The sequence below is a fragment of the Anomaloglossus baeobatrachus genome, chromosome 4 (genome assembly GCF_048569485.1).
Source record: "Anomaloglossus baeobatrachus isolate aAnoBae1 chromosome 4, aAnoBae1.hap1, whole genome shotgun sequence".
NCBI lineage: Eukaryota > Metazoa > Chordata > Amphibia > Anura > Aromobatidae > Anomaloglossus > Anomaloglossus baeobatrachus.
Window position 1 is genome coordinate 629,862,479 of NC_134356.1, and position 19,859 is coordinate 629,882,337.

Below are 19,859 nucleotides of genomic sequence, written 5' to 3' on the forward strand. Positions count from 1 at the left end.
AGCAGCGGGCAGCGCTGGTATATCCCGCTTACCAGACACCACAGGTGGCGTCACGTATATCCCCAAAATCATCCCTGTACCCCATTCCCCAGCCGCAGACTGACCGCCCAGGGCACGAAGCCGGGACCGACCACCTGTGATAACCCCATCGAGAGTCAAGTATCCGTAGTCCCGGCGCCAGAGTACCTCCCTACCGAAAACCCTGATGGTCGACTCACTATTGTACATCCAGTGTTTCTATTGTATATAGTGATATCACTGTACAGGAGGAGGTGGTGAGCTGTGATATCACCTTTTGTGGATCCAGTTTTTCTACTGTATCTATTAGTCATTGTACAGGAGGAGGTGAGCTGTGACATCACCTATTATAAATGGTGAATCCTGTGTTATCAGCTGTGTATAGAGGCATTATCAGTCATTGTATAAGAGAGTGAGGAGGTGAGCTGTGACATAACATATGATCCACCATCCATAATAGGTGATACACACACACACACACACACACACACACACACATATATATATACACACATATATACACATACATACATAGAAGAAGAAAAAAGTGTTACCAGTCATTGTACAGAGGAGGTGAGCTGTGACATCACATTGTAAATGGTGATCCTGTGTTTCTGTCTGTCATGTAATACTGAGCCATCCAGACAGTAAATGAGACCATACCCCATATGTACAAAACATCTCTTTACTGTAGATTTCTATCATGTAGTCATATACACACGGGCCATATACAGAGAGCAATACAGCAATGAGGGGGGGGGGGGGGGGGGGTGCGGGGACACGTTTCTAGTCTTGCATGTAGAGCTTCTCGTTCTTCAGTCTTATCGCCTCCTTCATTTCCTGCAGCTGTCGCTTCTGTGTGACAAGAGGATGGTGAGATTAAAGGGGTGTTACCAAAATTAAGTAAAACAAAATGAAAAAAGGTCGCTTTCGTTAAGAAACAGCGCCACCCCTGATTATGGGTTGTGATTGGTATTGCAACTCACCTTCTTTAGGCCACGGTCACACGCTAAGTATTTGGTAAGTTTTTTGCCTCCCTATTTGTAGCCAAAACCAGGAATGGAGCAATCAGAGGAAAAAGTATTATACAACCCCTGGCAGAAATTATGGACTCACCTGGCTCTGAGGATGTTCATTTAGTTGTTTAGTTTTGTGCCATGTCTGTGATCTGCTTTTTTTTTTTTTTAAACAAAAGTAAAGTCATGTCAAATGTCAACTTTCTGGCTTTAAGAAAACACAAAAAAAAAACCCCAAAACATTAAAACATAAATGTGCAGCCAGTAACGGTTACTTTTCAAGACCAAACAGGGGGAAAATTATGGAATCAAGAAAACAAACAGAGTACTCCAATACATCAACTAGTATTTTGTTGCACCATCTCTGGCTTTTATAACAGTTGCAGTCTGAGGCATGGACTTAATGAGTGACAAACAATACTCTTCATCAATCTGGATCCAACTTTCTCTTATTGCTGTTGCCAGATCAGCTTTGCAGGTTGGAGCCTTGTCATGGACCATTTTCTTCAACTTCCACCAAAGATTTTCAATTGGATTGAGATTCGGACTATTTGCAGGTCATGACATTGAACTTATGCGTCTTCTTTCAAGGAATGTTTCATAGTTTTCGCTCTATGGCAGGATGCATTATCATCTTGATAAATTATTTCATCATCCCCAAACATCCTTTCAAATGATGGGATAAGAGAAGTGTCCAAAATTTCAATGTAAACTTGGGCATTTATTGTAGATGTAATGACAGCCATCTCCCCAGTGCCTTTACCTGACATGCAGCCCCATATCAATGACTGTGGAAATTTACATGTTCTCTTCAGGCAATCATCTTTATAAAATCTCATTGGAACGATACCAAACAAACATTCCAGCATCATCACCTTGCCCAATGCAGATTTGCGATTCATCACTGAATATAACTTTCATCCAGTCATCCACAGTCCACGATTGCTTTTCCTTAGCCCATTGTAAGCTTGTTTTTTTTTTCTGTTTAGGTTAATGATGGCTTTTGTTTAGCTTTTCTGTATGTAAATCCATTTCCTTTAGGCGGTTTCTTACAGTTCGGTCACAGACATTGACTCCAGTTTCCTTCTATTCGTTCCTCATTTGTTCTGTTGTGCATTTCCTTTTCTGGAGACATATTGCTTTAAGTTTCCTGTCTTGACGCTTTGATGTCTTTCTTGGTATACCAGTATGTTTGCCTTTAATAACCTTCCTATGTTGTTTGTATTTGGTCCATATTTAGACACAGCTGACTGTGAACAACCAACATCTTTTGCAACATTGCGTGATGATTTACCCTCTTTTAACAGTGTAATAATCCTCTCCTTTGTTTCAATTAACATCTCTCGTGTTGGAGCCATGATTCATGTCAGTCCTCTTGGTGCAACAGCTCTTCAAGGTGTGATCACTCCTTTTTAGATGCAGACTAACGAGCAGATCATATTTGATGCAGAAGTTAGTTTTGGGAATGAAAATTTACTGGGTGATTTCATTATTTTTTCCTCATATTTGAGTGATTTCATAATTTTCCCCCTGTTTGGTCTTGAAAAGTAACAGTTACTGGCTAGCACATTACGTTTTCATGATTTATTTTTACTGTTTCTTAAAGCCAGAAAGTTGCCATTTGAAAAAACTTTTGTTTTGTGCCCCGTCTGTGATCTCCTTTTTTTTTTTTTTTTTTTTTTTTTTTTTTTCTTTTTAAATCCTCAGAGCCAGGTGTGATTCCATAATTTTTGCCAGGGGTTGTAGAAACACGGACATCACTTCTATATTTATCACCCACTCCTGGTTTTGACTACAAATACCGAGGTAAAATACTCATCAAATACTCAACGAGTGAATGTGGCCTTAACCCCTTCAGCCCCCGGGCACTTTCCGTATTTGCGTTTATGTTTTTTGCTCTCCTTCTTCCGAGAGCCGTAACTTTTTTTATTTTTCTGTCAATCTTGCTATATGAGGGCTTATTTTTTGCGGGACGAGTTGTACTTATAAAATGAAACTATAATAATTTTTACCATATAGTGTACTGGAAAATGGCAAAAAAATTCCAAGTGCGGAAAAATTGCAAAACAAGTGTGATCGTACAATAGTTTTTGGGATATTTTATTCACCATGGTGGTTCACTATATGGTAAAACTGATGTATCTATGGGATGCCTGAGGTCGGTGCGAGTTTGAAGACACCAAACATGAATAGGTTTACTTGTATTTAAGGGGTTAAAAAAATTCACAAGCTTGTCCAAAAAAAGTGGCGCACGTTTTGGGCCATTTTCCAAAACCCGTAGCGTTCTCATGTTTCGGGATCTATGGCTCAGTGACTGCTTATTTTTTGCGTCTCGAGCTGACGTTTTTTAACGGTACCATTTTTGCGCAGATGCTACGTTTTGATCGCCTGTTATTGCATTTTGCGGCGACCAAAAAACGTAATTTTGGCATTTGGAATTTGTTTGCCGCTACGCCGTATACTGATCAGATTAATTGATTTTATATTTTGATAGATCGGGCGTTTCTGAACGCGGCGATACCAAATATGTGTATACGTTTTATTTTTTTAACCCTTTCATTTTCAATGGGGCGAAAGGGGGGTGATTTGAACTTTTAATTTTTTTTTAATTTTTTAAAACTTTTTTTAACTTTTTTTTTTTTTTTAATTTTACTAGTCCCCCTAGGGGGCTATAGCGATCAGCAATCCGATCGCTCTGCCCTATCTGCAGATCACAGCTACAGAGCTGAGAACTGCAGATTTGGTGCTTTACTTTCAATGCCGGCTGTAGCAGGCACACATGTCAGCTGTTGAAAACAGCTGATATGTGCGCGGATCGCCTACGGCAGGGGGCAGGGATTAACTGCACACGATTCATGACGTACCCAGTACGTCATGGGTCGTTAAGGGGTTAATATTGAGGTAATAACAACAACTCACCAAGTACTGAACTTGTGCACAGGGCCTTAAGGTGAATGGAGTGGAGCTGCAATACCACGTACAACCTATGGTCAGGGGTGGCATTGTTTCTGAAAGGAAGAAGCCATAATTTTCTAATCCTGGAAAATTCCTTTAAATATAGAAACCCTAGAAGTTATACATCAACATGGTGCACCCATCAGCCCAGGCCCAAACTGTAGCCTTAAAGGGGTAGTCCCATTTCATAAAGGAAAGGAACATCGTTGGTAACCTATCACTTTATGATTAAGACCCCAATAGCTCCAAGGTTATGGTGACCATAGTTGATGCAGTGCTGATTTAGTGTTTCCTCCAGAGCAGCGCTCATGGCCACCCAACTGTTGTAGACAGCCCGGCTCACTCTTCAGTTCTAGTGAATATGTGATAAGGGCACACTGACAGAGATAAGACGCCAAACTTTCCATTTTAAAAACTGTCCTGGCAGTGAAAGAGTCAAGATACAAGACGTACTCTCAGATATTGCACCAGATTACCGAGAAACTAATAATAGGAATGACAACATATTTTCTTCTTTACAGGCGTTGTCTGATGACAGACATTTATGAGATATGCACAGGGAATCCAGGGCCATCTCCATAAAGGGGTCCGTCATCCCCCCATTCCAAATGGTGCCGCAATGTTAGGAGAGGTGACTATGCACTCAATGTTAGGGCAGTAGGTGGGATCCTCGGGTGTGCCATAAATGCCTGCCAGAAGAGATCCCCAATAAGTAAAGGCAGGTTCAATAGATTCGTAGAGGGATCTGTCTGGGACTAAGTTTTAGCTGATCAGTCTGAGGAAAGTCCCTGGGGCTCTCTCACCCAACTTTCCTGATATATGTTCCTTTGGGGAGTGGGGGGTGGGGGGGGCTAGCTGTCAGTCCGTGGTGAGTGGGGCAAGGAAATGCCACCAAGGACCGGCCTAACACGCAACGACGCATCTAATGAGATGTCATCGGGGGGGGGGGGGGATATGTCACGGAATTCGTGATGCACATCTGGCAACGTTAGCGACATCATTGCGTGTGACACCTACGAGCGACCGCTAACGATCAAAAATACTCACTAAATCGTTGATACGTCGTTCATTTTCAAAATATCGTTGCTGGTGCTGGACGCAGGTTGTTGGTCGTTCCTGAAGCAGCACACATTGCTACGTGCGACACCCCGGGAGCAACGAGCAACAACGTACCTGCGTCCTCCGCCAACGAGGTGGGCGTGTCGTTAATGCGGCTGCTCTCCGCTTCTATTGGCGGGCCGCTGTGTGACGTCGCTGTGACGGCGCACAAACCTCCCCCTTAAAAAAAGAGGCTGGTTCGACGCCCACAGCGACGTCGCTAGGAAGTTAAGTCCGTTTTATGCGTCCTAGGGATATTGTTCGCCACGGGCAGCGATTTGCCAGTGACGCACAAACGACAGGTGCGGGTGCTTTCGCTAGCAATGTCGCTGCGTATAAAGCGGCCTTTAGACTAGTCTCATCTTGGACAGCTTTTTAAACTGATTGTTTCAGAGCAAAACATACCCGGCTGCCATAATAACAGGCAGGCTCCGATTCACGCTGCCTATGATTTGGACAGTATGAATCTAATGTCAGATTCCCTTTAAATGAGTTTGTCCCACAAAACAAAATTCATCACCAACATACAAGACACTGGGACCAAACAAGTATGAGGAAAAGGGATCAGAGCTTGTTCACTTTTATGGGTTTATGGCTTCGGTAATGCACATGTGTAAGAAGTAGTGATGAGTGGGCACTACCATGCTTGGGTGCTCAGTACTAATAACTACTGATGAGCAGGCACTACCATGCTTGGGTGTTCGTAACTAGTGATGAGCGAGCACTACTATGCTTGGGTGCTCAGTACTCGTAACTAGTGATGAGCGAGCACTACCATGCTTGGGTGATCAGTACTCGTAGCTAGTGATGAGTGAGCACTACCATGCTTGGGTGCGCAGTACTCGTAACTAGTGATGAGTGGGCACTACCATGCTTGGGTGCTCAGTACTCGTAACTAGTGATGAGCGAGCACTACCATGCTCGGGTGCTCAGTACTGGTAACTAGTGATGAGGACAGATTCAACTCATGTACCGAGTATAATGGAAGTCAATGGGGAAGCATTTTTTTGGAAGATTTTCTGGAAAAATTCCCACCTTCACCATTGGTTTCCCTTCTACTCGCTATAACAGTCGCACCCTTCACAGCGTCTGACTACTGGTTACAAGTACCGAGCATGGTAGTGCCCGCTCATCACTAGTTACGAGTACTGAGCACCCGAGCATGGTAGTGCCCGCTCATCACTAGTTACCAGTACTGAGCACCTGAGCATGGTAGTGCTCGCTCATCACTAGTTACGAGTACCGAGCACCCGAGCATGGTAGTGCCCTCTCATCACTAGTTACAAGTACTGAGCACCCGAGCATAGTAGTGCCCTCTCATCACTAGTTACAAGTACTGAGCACCCGAGCATGGTAGTGCCCTCTCATCACTAGTTACAAGTACTGAGCACCCGAGCATGGTAGGGCCCGCTCATCACTAATTACGAGTACAGAGCACCCGAGCATGGTAGTGCCCTCTCATCACTAGTTACGAGTACAGAGCACCCGAGCATAGTAGTGCCCGCTCATCACTAATTACGAGTACCGAGCACCCGAGCATAGTAGTGCCCTCTCATCACTAGTTACGAGTACAGAGCACCCGAGCATAGTAGTGCCCGCTCATCACTAATTACGAGTACCGAGCACCCGAGCATAGTAGTGCCCTCTCATCACTAGTTACAAGTACAGAGCACCCGAGCATAGTAGTGCCCGCTTATCACTAGTAACCTCGTTAATCTGTGGAGACTGAATGTGAGCCCTGAGAATCACCTCTTACCTGATGAAATCCGTGACTCTTCTTTTGACTACCCAGCCTGGTGCTAGTCATTATTGCAGTGTGACGCACAAGTGACATCATACCAGGCCGACTAATCAAAAGAAGAACTGCGGATGTCATCAGGGAAGAAGCGCTTCTCAGGGTGCCCGTCCTGTGGCCACAGATTACTGACGTGGCTGATAGACCGGGTTCTGCAAGCCGAATCACACCAACTCTGTCCCCGCTCCCATAGCTGATGGCTCACACATTAACATTACTGCTCCAATCCCAACCTCCTGTGGATGACTAGTAAACGCTGTCCATAGGATGACCAGGCACATTTGTGTTTTGTTTATGTAGTTTTTAAAACCTCAAAAAAAAAAAAAAAAAACCATTCTCGTTTGTATATTCAAATACTTTGTCTCTTCTTTCCATAATACATATGAACAGGTTTTTGTTTTTTTTAACACTATTGGAGGAAAATATAAAGGAAAAAAAAATTGCATGTCCGTTTTCCATATTTTTGGTAACAATTATTTAATATTTTTTCATTAGGGGGAGGCTAAAGAAGAGAATTTTGTTTACTTACCGTAAATTCCTTTTCTTCTAGCTCTAATTGGTAGACCCAGACAATTGGGTGTATAGGCTATGCCTCCGGAGGCAGCACAAAGTATTACACTCAAAAGTGTTAAGCCCCTCCCCTTCTGCCTATACACCCCCCGTGCTCCCACGGGCTCCTCAGTTTTGGTGCAAAAGCAAGAAGGAGGAAAAAGAATTATAAACTGGTTTAAAGTAACATCGATCCGAAGGAATATCGGAGAACTGAAACCATTCAACATGAACAACATGTGTACACAAAAAGACAGGGGCGGGTGCTGGGTCTCCCAATTAGAGCTAGAAGAAAAGGAATTTACGGTAAGTAAACAAAATTCCCTTCTTCTTTGTCGCTCTATTGGGAGACCCAGACAATTGGGATGTCCAAAAGCAATCCCTGGGTGGGTAAAATAATACCTCGTAAGAGAGCCGTAAAACGGCCTTTTCCTACAGGTGCGTAATCGCCGCCTGAAGGACTCGTCTACCTAGGCTGGCATCCGCCGAAGCATAGGTATGCAACTGATAGTGTTTCGTGAAAGTGTGCAGGCTCGACCAGGTAGCCGCCTGACACACCTGCTGAGCCGTATCCTGGTGTCTCAAAGCCCAGGACGCACCCACGGCTCTGGTAGAATGGGCCTTCAGCCCTGAGGGAACCGGAAGCCCAGCCGAACGGTGGACTTCGAGAATTGGCTCCTTGATCCACCGAGCCAAGGTTGATCTGGAAGCCGGTGACCCTTTACGCTGGCCAGCGACAAGGACAAAGAGTGCATCCGAGCGGCGCAGGGGCGCCGTACGAGAAATGTAGAGTCTGAGTGCTCTCACCAGATCTAACAAGTGCAAATCCTTTTCACATTGGTGAACTGGATGAGGACAAAAAGAAGGTAAGGAGATATCCTGATTGAGATGAAAGGGAGATACCACCTTAGAGAGAAAGTCCGGAACCGGACGCAGAACCACCTTGTCCTGGTGAACAACCAGGAAAGGGGCTCTGCATGACAGCGCTGCTAGCTCGGACACTCTCCGAAGTGAAGTGACTGCTACTAGAAAAAAACCCTTTCTGCGAAAGGCGTGAGAGAGAGAAATATCTCTCATTGTCTCGAATGGTGATTTCTAAAGAACCAGCAGCACCCTGTTCAGAATCCAGGGTTCTAACGTCAGCTTGTAAGAAGGAACGATGTGACAAACCCCCTGCAGGAACGTGCGTACCTGTGGAAGTCTGGCTAGGCGCTTCTGGAAAAAACACAGAGAGCGCTGAGACTTGTCCCTTAAGGGAGTTGAGCGACAAACCCTTTTCCAGTCCAGATTGAAGGAAGGACAGAAAAAAATGGGCAAGGCAAAGTGCTAGGGAGAAGAACCCTGAGCAGAGCACCACGACAGGAAAATTTTCCACGTCCTGTGGAAGATCTTGGCGGACGTTGGTTTCCTAGCCTGTCTCATAGTGGCAATGACGTCTTGAGATAATCCTGAAGACGCTAGGATCCAGAACTCAATGGCCACACAGTCAGGTTGAGGGCCACAGAATTGAGATGGAAAAAACGGCCCTTGAGATAACAAGTCTGGTCGGTCTGGTAGTGCCCACGGTTGGCCGACCGTGAGATGCCACAGATCCGGGTACCACGACCTCCTCGGCCAGTCTGGAGCGACGAGGATGGCGCGGCGGCAGTCGGTCCTGATCTTGCGTAACACACTGGGCAACAGTGCCAGCGGAGGAACACATAAGGGAGCTGAAACTGCGACCAATCCTGAACTAAGGCGTCTGCCGCCAGAGCTCTGGGATCTTGAGACCGTGCCATGAACGTCGGTACCTTGTGATTGTGCCGGGACGCCATGAAGTCGACGTCCGGCACCCCCCAGCGGCAACAGATCTCCTGAAACACGCCCGGGTGAAGGGACCATTCCCCTGTGTCCATGCCCTGGCGACTGAGATAATCCGCTTCCCAGTTTTCCACGCCTGGAATGTGAACTGCAGAGATGGTGGAGGCCGTGGCTTCCACCCACATCAAAATCCGCCGGACTTCCTGGGAGGCTTGCCGACTGCGTGTGCCGCCTTGGTGGTTGATGTATGCCACCACTGTGGAATTGTCCGACTGAATTCTGATCTGCTTGCCTTCCAGCCACTGCTGGAAAGCTTTCAGGGCAAGATACCCTGCCCGTATTTCCAGAACATTGATCTGAAGCGAGGACTCTTGCTGGGTCCACGTACCCTAAGCCCTGTGGTGGAGAAAAACCGCTCCCCACCCTGACAGACTCGCGTCCGTCGTGACTACTTCCCAGGATGAGGGTAGGAAAGATTTCCCCTTCGCTAATGAAGTGGGAATAAGCCACCACCGAAGGGAAGCTTTGGTCGTCTGAGAGAGGGAGACGGTCCTGACGAGGGACGTCGGCTTCCTGTCCCATTTGCATAGGATGTCCCATTGAAGGGGACGCAGGTGAAATTGCGCGAAAGGGACTGCCTCCATTGCTGTCACCATCTTCCCCAGGAAGTGCGTGAGGCGCCTCCCGGGATGTGACTGGCCTTGAAGGAGAGATTGTACCCCTTTCCGTAGTGACTGCTGTTTGATCAGCGGAAGCTTCACTATCGCTGAGAGTATGAAACTTCGTGCCAAGATATGTCAGCGATTGGGCCGGTGTCAGATTTGACTTTGGAGAATTGATGATCCACCCGAAACCCTGGAGAGTCTCCAGGGTAGCGTCAAGGCTGCGTTGGCATGCCTCTATAGAGGGTGCCTTGATCAGCAGATCGTCCAAATACTGGATCACCGAGTGACCCAGGGAGTGTAGAAGCGCTACTACAGTAGCCATAACCTTGGTAAAAACCCGTGGGGCTGTTGCCAGGCCGAACGGCAGTGCCACGAATTGCAGGTATTCGTGTCCTATGGCGAAGCGCAAGAAGCGCTGGTGCTCTGGAGCAATCGGTACATGGGGATAAGCATTTTTGATAGATTGATGCAAGGAAATCTCCTTGGGACATTGAGGCGATGACGGAGCGGAGGGATTCCATCCGGAACCGCCTGGTTTTTACCCGTCTGTTGAGCAGTTTCAGGTCCAGGACCGGGCGGAAAGACCCGTCCTTCTTTGAGACCACCAACAAGTTGGAGTAAAAACCGTGGCTCTGTTGCTGAAGAGGAACAGGGATCACCACTCCTTCAGCCGTCAGAGTGCGCCGCGTCTGCAGAGGAGCCTCGGCTCGCTCGGGAGGCGGGGATGACCTGAAGAATCGAGTCGGGGGACGAGAGGTAAACTCTATCTCGTAACCGTGAGACAGAATAACTCTCACCCAGCGGTCTTTTATTTGTGGCAGCCCGGTGTCGCAAAATCGGGAGAGCCTGCCACCGACCGAGGATGCTACTAGCGGAGGCCGAAAGTCATGAGGAAGCCGCTTTGTTAGCGGCGCCCCCGGTGGTCTGTTTAGGACGTGACTTAGACCGCCATGCATCAGAGCTCCTTTGTCTTTCTGAGACCTTGTGGACGAGGAGAATTGGGACCTGCTTGCGCCCCGAGAGGAGCGAAATCTCGACTGCCCTCTCCTCTGTTGGGATATGTTTGGTTGGGACTGGGGTAAGTATGTATCCTTTCCCTTGGATTGTTTGATGACTTCATCCAGACGCTCGCCAAACAACCTGTCGCCACAAATTGGCAAACTGGTTAAGCGCTTTTTTGGAAGCAGAATCTGCCTTCCATTCCCGTAGCCATAAGGCCCTGCGGAGTACCCCCGAATTGGCGGCCGCAACCGCCGTACAGCTCGCAGAGTCCAGGACAGCACTAATAGCGTTGCCGAGGTTTGGGAGGTAATGGATGCCACTTGTGGCGCGGCCGTGTATGTGGCTGCTTCAATTTGCGCTTGACCTGCTGAGATAGCTTGTAGCGCCCATACGGCTGCGAATGCTGGGACAAAAGAAGCTCCGATAGCTTCATAGATGGATTTCAACCAGAGCTCCATCTGCCCGTCAGTGGCATCTTTGAGCGAGGCTCCATCTTCCACTGCAAGTAATGATCTAGCCCCCAGTCTGTGAGATTGGAGGGTCCACTCTGAGACACTGAGTCCAACCTTTAACCACGTCAGGTGGAAAAGGACAACGTGTATCCTTAAGGCGCTAAGAAAAAACGCTTATCTGGACAAGCATGGTGATTCTGGACTGCCTCTCTGGAATCAGAATGGTCTAGAAACATACTCGGTGTACGCTTGGGGAACCTGAAGCGGAATTACTCCTGCTGATAATCTGACTCCTCCGCCGGAGGAGCTGAGGGAGAAATATCCAGCATTTGATTGATGGACGCAATGAGATCGTTCACTATGGCGTCCCCGTCTGGAGTATTACGATTGAAAGCGCCCTCAGGATCAGAATCCTGATCAGCTGTCTCCGCATCATCAACCGGAGATTCCCCCCGCTGAGACCCTGAACAACACGATGTCGAGGGAAATTCTAAGCGAGCCCGCTTAGTCGGTCTGGGGCTGGGGTCTAAGTTTGCTCTGGCTGAAGAAGAGAGTCACAGGGGCCACACATTGCACACAATGAGGGTCAATGGGACCTGCCGGCAGCTGGGTCGTACAAGCGGTGCAGGCAGCATAATAATCCTGTTTTTTTTTTTCTTTTTTTGGCACCCCTGTCTTTGTGGGCGCCATGCTATTGTTTTCCCTGATTAACACAAAAGGGTAAATAGCCATAATGAACTGTGCTCATACAGTGTAAAGTATATAGTAATAACACAGAATGTATCAATACACTACAGCACCATGGGGCTAACACCACAGGTGCTGCTTACCAGCCGCCTAAAGCGGTTGTGAGGCCACCAGAGACAGTGTCTGGGTCTCCCAGGGTTAATCCCTCTCTGCAGCGTCGGAGGAGCTGACAGGAAATGGCTGCGGCGTCCTGCCGAGAGAAGGGAGCCGTGGGCATCTCACACAGTGCACAGTGAGGGGAGTGGAGTATGCAAAGCATGCTCCAGCCCTCATGCTGCTCGTTTGTCCCTCTCTTCCGTGCAGCGTCCCGCCCTTCCCCCTGCCTGTCAGAGCTGAGGGCGGGAAAAAGGAAGCTAGGCCGCAAGAAAGCCGGGGACTCGAGTATAAGCGTCGCCGCCGTAAAAGCGCGGCCGACGCCGAAGTCCCCGGCGAACTACAAGTCCCAGCCGCGCCGTAGTTTCACATGGCAGCGGCGGTTAGCGCGGTAGCCCCTACATATAAACACACTCAGCGACGCTGAGTGTGTAATGGCACATATAGACCCGGTCAGTGCCGCGGTCCCCGGTGCACTAGCACACCCAGCAAAGCTGAGGTGTTGCCGTGCACGGTCCCTACAGGGATACAGAGTACCTTCAAGATGCAGGGCCATGTCCCTGAACGATACCCGGCTCCTATCCAGCAGGCTCCACAGGAGTTGTGGATGAAGCACGGTCTCATGTGCCTGGAGACCGATAGGATCCCACTTCACCCAGAGCCCTGAGGGGGATGGGGAAGGAAAACAGCATGTGGGCTCCAGCCTCCGTACCCGCAATGGATACCTCAACCTTAACAACACCGCCGACAAGAGTGGGGTGAGAAGGGAGCATGCTGGGGGCCCTATATGGGCCCACTTTTCTTCCATCCGACCTGGTCAGCAGCTGCTGCTGACCAATCTGTGGAGCTGTGCTGTGCATGTCTGCCTCCTTCGCACAAAGCATAAAACTGAGGAGCCCGTGGGAGCACGGGGGGTGTATAGGCAGAAGGGGAGGGGCTTAACACTTTTGAGTGTAATACTTTGTGCTGCCTCCGGAGGCATAGCCTATACACCCAATTGTCTGGGTCTCCCAATAGAGCGACAAAGAAAACAGCGATTCAGACTGCCAGTGCATGCTTTTTTTTTTATAATGGTTTTAATTAATTCATTTCATATGAGGTCATAAAAGACCTTTTGGGAGAACTTCACGCAATTATTGGGACAGGAGGAGAATGCATCGTCAATGCTTCCTAAGCTGTATACACAGCACTCATTCAATGCTGTGTATACAGCAATCAGGAAGGCAGAGACAGTAATAAACCATCTCTGCCTTCTCCATTGAGAGTTCTTCTGTCTTGATCTCCGTGTAACTACTGACTCGTGCAATGTGCTAAAATGTCACTGCAAAGTCAGATATGAACCGGCCGGTGGGCGATCGGTAAGTAGTTAATGGGATGTAAGCAATATTTAGATATACATGTCAGCTTCTTACTCCTGCATATTTTTACCTGTTCATCTTGTTCCGGGGGATAAATCTCTCTCTAGAATAAAAAAGGAAAAAAAAAATTCTGTAATGAAAACCAGTCATTCATTCCTACAATATCACATGGCAGAGAACAGCATGGCCCTGCAGTGGGGTATATACTAATCACCAAAACTTGGGACTTTTGTTTCTGCACTTACTTATTTTCAATCCCTTCTTACAGCAGCCATTGTTTCCTTCCCTGCCCCCCCCCCCAATCTTCTAGGTCTCGTATAATATATATATATATATATATATATATATATATATATATATATATATATTTTTTTTTTTTTCCCTTGTGTGGAGAGTGATAGAGCATTATTATTTTCTTACCTATAACTAGATATACAGCCTTGTTTATATATATTTTCAGATGTATGTATGTATGTATGTATGTATGTGTGTATGTATGTTAGAGATAGAGATATATCTATCTATCTATATATATATATATATATATCAAGTGCACATTCTTTAACATGTAAAAAGAAGTACAAGTCCAGGGGAGCAGCCATGACAAGACCACAGAGTCACACGTCCCCGTCCTCTCCTGGGTCTGCTGCGAGCCGGCAGCACCTGTAGATACTCGGCACATGCCGATGAAGCCGGACTGCAGCAGTAAACAGCATGGCTGATTCCTGACCTGTACAGTCAGCGCAGTGTGTACAGTGAAGGAAAAATGGTCGGATTGTGCCTTCCCTATGGGGAGTCGTATAGTCTCAGACGGAAGCTCCCCTTCTTCACACTCTGCAGGGACATTTGGACAGCTGTGCCCTCCATAGATTGAGGATCACCATTCACTAGGATATGAGAGAGGCTACTGATCGTTGGGACTTCCATTAATCCCGTGCCAACAGTCAAGGGGCGGGGCTGCCAACAGTCAAGGGGCGGGGCTGCCAACAGTCAAGGGGCGGGGCTGCCAACAGTCAAGGGGCGGGGCTGCCAACAGTCAAGGGGCGGGGCTGCCACATTAAGCGCTGCATAGCTTTATTTGTTGTGTATGGGACTGTCAAAGACTGCTGAGGACAGCACCGTCTCCGGGAGTCACATACACAAGCGGGATATACGTGTAATACACGTGCGGCCATCCCTCCAATCAGAGAATCAGATGGGACTCCCAGCGAACAGCAGACTTTGGCCTTTAGGGCGAACTCCATTTACAGCACCACGATGCTGAAACCAGTGATTGTCTGCAGAGGTCATAGACTGACCCACCAGAAGAGGAAGCACAGAGTCAGATGGGAAACCTGGACAGCGCTACAGACAAGCCAAAAGGAAAGGGGACTAGAAACAACTCCATAGAGCTGCCTGGGTTTCCCACTCATCTTCTTGAGAAGACAGTGCATGACCACTGCAGCCAATCACTTCAGGGGTGAGGTGTCGTATATGCCATAATCACAATGGAGGTAAAAACAAAAATAAAAAAAAAAAAAAAAACACAACAACTATGTACTGAAGACCTAATCATGCCATGTCCTTAAAGGGATGTCTGGATATCATTGCTCAGGAATAGGGATGAGCGATCTGTTCAGTGCTCAGTTGTCGCTTACAGAGTATAATGGAAGTCAATGGGGAAATTGAGCCTTTTCCGGACAATCTCAGGATGCACTGCTCCTGATGATCGCACTTCTGGTCTGAACTGTGCACTTGTTGATACCGTTTTGCCTCTGGACATAGAAACTGCCCGGATCCAGCCATCCTGCCAGCCGTGCTTACAAGCTCTATAGCAAAGAACTTGTAAGCACTGCACTCTATGCCTACAAAATCAGCCACCTTGGATATACCGCAGAGGTGGCTGGTCACCTCGGCAACCAGCAGCAAATATAAAATCCCTCCATTCTTCAAAGCAGAAAGCACTTTTAATAATAATAAATTGCAATGTTGTTTGTTTGTTTCACAAGCCCTGTGCAATGTCACTCATGTGTGATGCTGAGACGCCGCTGTCCGCTCCCCTCCGTCACTCACCTTACGCTTCACTATATATTCTTCAAAGTATTCCGGCTGATTGGAGATCCAGAACATGGTCACCGGGAACGTCAGGTACAGCGCCATCTAGAGGGCAAGGCACGAGATGGTCAGACAATAGGGAAAATGATGAAATGTGAGAGAAGTAATGTGAGCCAGACTCTGTCCACTGGTCAGGAAGCCACGGGGCCGGGTATAGCCCAGATCATCACAGATCCTGAGCCAATGACACTACAACTCCCAGCATGCACCATTACACAATGTGCAGATCCTAAGCCAGTGACACTACAACTCCCAGCATGCACCATTACACAATGTGCAGATCCTAAGCCAGTGACACTACAACTCCCAGCATGCACCATTACACAATGTGCAGATCCTAAGCCAGTGACACTACAACTCCCAGCATGCACCATTACACAATGTGCAGATCCTAAGCCAGTGACACTACAACTCCCAGCATGCACCATTACACAATGTGCAGATCCTGAGCCAGTGACACTACAACTCCCAGCATGCACCTCTACACAATGTACAGACCCTGAGCCAATGACACTACAACTCCCAGCATGCACCATTACACAACGTACAGACCCTGAGCCAGGGCACTACAACTCCCAGCATGCACCATTACACAATGTGCAGACCTGAGCCAGTGACACTACAACTCCCAGCATGCACCATTACACAATGTGCAGATCCTGAGCCAGTGACACTACAACTCCCAGCATGCACCTCTACACAATGTACAGACCCTGAGCCAATGACACTACAACTCCCAGCATGCACCTCTACACAATGTGCAGATCCTGAGTCGGTGACACTACAACTCCCAGCATGCACCATTACAGATCTGCAGATCCTGAGCCGGTGAGACTACAACTCCCAGCATGCACCATTACACAATGTACAGATCCTGAGCCAGTGACACTACAACTCCCAGCATGCACCATTACAGATCTGCAGATCCTGAGTCGGTGACACTACAACTCCCAGCATGCACCATTACAGATCTGCAGATCCTGAGCCAGTGACACTACAACTCCCAGCATGCACCATTACACAATGTGCAGATAATGAGCCAGGGCACTACAACTCCCAGCATGCACCATTACACAATGTGCAGATAATGAGCCGGTGACACTACAACTCCCAGCATGCACCATTACACAATGTGCAGCTCCTGAGCCAGGGCACTACAACTCCCAGCATGCACCATTACACAATGTGCAGATCCTGAGCCGGTGACACTACAACTCCCAGCATGCACCATTACACAATGTGCAGATCCTGAGCCGGTGACACTACAACTCCCAGCATGCACCATTACACAATGTGCAGACCTGAGCCAGTGACACTACAACTCCCAGCATGCACCATTACACAATGTGCAGACCTGAGCCAGTGACACTACAACTCCCAGCATGCACCATACACAATGTGCAGATCCTGAGCCAGTGACACTACAACTCCCAGCATGCACCATTACACAATGTGCAGATCCTGAGCCAGTGACACTACAACTCCCAGCATGCACCATACACAATGTACAGATCCTGAGCCAGTGACACTACAACTCCCAGCATGCACCATTACACAATGTGCAGACCTGAGCCAGTGACACTACAACTCCCAGCATGCACCATTACACAATGTACAGATCCTGAGCCGGTGAGACTACAACTCCCAGCATGCACCATTACACAATGTGCAGCTCCTGAGCCAGTGACACTACAATTCCCAGCATGCACCATTACACAATGTACAGATCCTGAGCCAGTGACACTACAACTCCCAGCATGCACCATTACACAATGTACAGATCCTGAGCCAGTGACACTACAATTCCCAGCATGCACCATTACACAATGTACAGATCCTGAGCCAGTGACACTACAACTCCCAGCATGCACCATTACACAATGTGCAGATCCTGAGCCAGGGACACTACAACTCCCAGCATGCACCATTACACAACCTGCAGATCCTGAGCCAGGGACACTAAAACTCCCAGCATGCACCATTACACAATGTACAGATCCTGAGCCAGTGACACTACAACTCCCAGCATGCACCATTACACAACCTGCAGATCCTGAGCCAGGGCACTACAACTCCCAGCATGCACCATTACACAACCTGCAGATCCTGAGCCAGTGACACTACAACTCCCAGCATGCACCATTACACAATGTGCAGATCCTGAGCCAGGGCACTACAACTCCCAGCATGCACCATTACACAATGTGCAGATCCTGAGCCAGTGACACTACAACTCCCAGCATGCACCATTACACAATGTGCAGACCTGAGCCAGTGACACTACAACTCCCAGCATGCACCATTACACAACCTGCAGATCCTGAGCCAGGGCACTACAACTCCCAGCATGCACCATTACACAACCTGCAGATCCTGAGCCAGTGACACTACAACTCCCAGCATGCACCATTACACAATGTGCAGATCCTGAGCCAGTGACACTACAACTCCCAGCATGCACCATTACACAACCTGCAGATCCTGAGCCGGTGACACTACAACTCCCAGCATGCACCATTACACAATGTGCAGATCCTGAGCCGGTGAGACTACAACTCCCAGCATGCACCATTACACAATGTACAGATCCTGAGCCAATGACACTACAACTCCCAGCATGCACCATTACACAATGTACAGACCCTGAGCCAATGACACTACAACTCCCAGCACATACAGGGAAGAACCTGCAGCAATGTAACTATTTGGACACTACAACTCCCAGCATGTCTCAGTCCAGAGCAGCATGACATTCCTCCCCGCCCCCGGCACTGACACCGCAGGTGACCCGGACACAACGTGCGGGGGCTTTACCCTGAAGATCTCCAGTTTGACCCCCATCTTGTACACAAGGCCGCCGACCACGCCTCCTCTTCTCCTATTGGCTGTCGTGCTTGTCAATCAGTGCAGGAACCTAGCGCACGTGATGACGTGCGCGTCACCGACTAACTGAAAAACGACAGCGCGTCCCCGAGCAAGCACACAACGCTATAAACGGCAACCAGGGGCAGTGGTGAGAGCAGCAGTTGGGTTTTTATGGGACTACAACTCCCAGCAGGCACGTTAGAAAAGCCCTGGGCGTTTTAGTTCCGCAATATATTGACATGTTATAACTTTAACCCTTTAAGGACACTTCCAGTTTCAGTGTTTGCGGCTGCGCTCTCCCCCATTTCCCCTTGGACTTGAGCCTGTGGTGACAGTGTTCTATATTGCAGTATATAAAGACACTGACCACTTCCTGTTCAAGCCCTGCAAATCGGATGTCAGCAGTGGGGTCCACCTCATAAGCCCCCAGCTCACATGGCAGCCTGTGATGGTGTAACGGGGTGCCAGGGGTGCCTCTGGCCTTGTAGTCGTGGCCCTTGCAATCAGGCTTACCCCTGGTTCCCCCGTCACTATGGGGACAGGAGATGACTTGGTGGGGCAGAGTGTGGTGGTGATGCAGATGTTATCCGGCGCACAAACACTCTTCAGGCAGGGTTCGATGCAATGAACAAACATTCTTTTATTCTTCACAAAGTCCCAAACAAAGCAATAAAGGTGATGATACGCTTTCTTAGCTGGGGGAAGCCTGTCCTTGCGTCCCCTCCAGTGGGGATGTGCCTGACTACTCCACTTCGCCCGGCTCCCACTTCTGGCTACCCACAGCCCGGACCCACACCGGACTGCTTCACACTATGAGGTTACGCCCGTTCCTTTTCTCACCGGCTTCCCTGCTTTCCAGCTCCCACACTCTGCCCCGGCTCTGCTGCTCCGCTCCTGTCCCCGAGACGACTGCTCCCTTGATCTAATCTTTTCCTCACACCCTTGCTCTCTCCTCCCCTTGTCTCTGCCGGCTCCTCCTCTCCACTGTGGTGACAGCCGTCCCACCCGGCCACTAGGGGTACCCTAACACAATACACATGCACATACAAATAAAACATTTTTATTAATAACATTTCCGGGTTAACTATGCTCCCTTTTGCAGGGGGTCTGCTCACCCACTGCATACCTCCCCTCTTAAAACCCGAGCCTCCCGGCACGGCTCTTACTTAAAACACACAGAAGCACGTAAAGTCTGCAATACCGTCCACAATAGGCGCAGCACCCACACAGAGGGCTCCAGTGTGCCCAGTTCTCCTCCTCTGGACGGCCACCAGTGTGCGCACCTCTCCTCCTCTGGACGGCCACCAGTGTGCGCAGCTCTCCTCCTCTGGACGGCCAGCAGTGTGCCCAGT

At 48.5% G+C, this 19,859-nt stretch overlaps 1 protein-coding gene across 2 annotated transcripts; it reads right to left on the reverse strand.

The window, feature by feature from the left end:
* Window positions 1–687: 687 nt before the first annotated feature.
* On the reverse strand, window positions 688–19,337 carry PET100 (PET100 cytochrome c oxidase chaperone). 2 transcript variants are annotated; one of them, XM_075343013.1, is made up of 4 exons: window positions 19,021–19,337; window positions 15,601–15,687; window positions 13,619–13,651; window positions 688–873 (listed from the first exon to the last, which is right to left on the reverse strand). In XM_075343013.1, exons 1-4 carry the CDS (start codon window positions 19,141–19,143, stop codon window positions 805–807), a joined length of 312 nt encoding a protein of 103 aa, XP_075199128.1. In that variant the 5' UTR covers window positions 19,144–19,337; the 3' UTR covers window positions 688–804. The 2 variants fall into 2 exon arrangements, with proteins under 2 accessions (XP_075199128.1, XP_075199129.1); XM_075343014.1 differs by lacking the exon at window positions 19,021–19,337 and adding an exon at window positions 18,457–18,561.
* Between the last annotated feature and the right edge of the window lie 522 nt (window positions 19,338–19,859).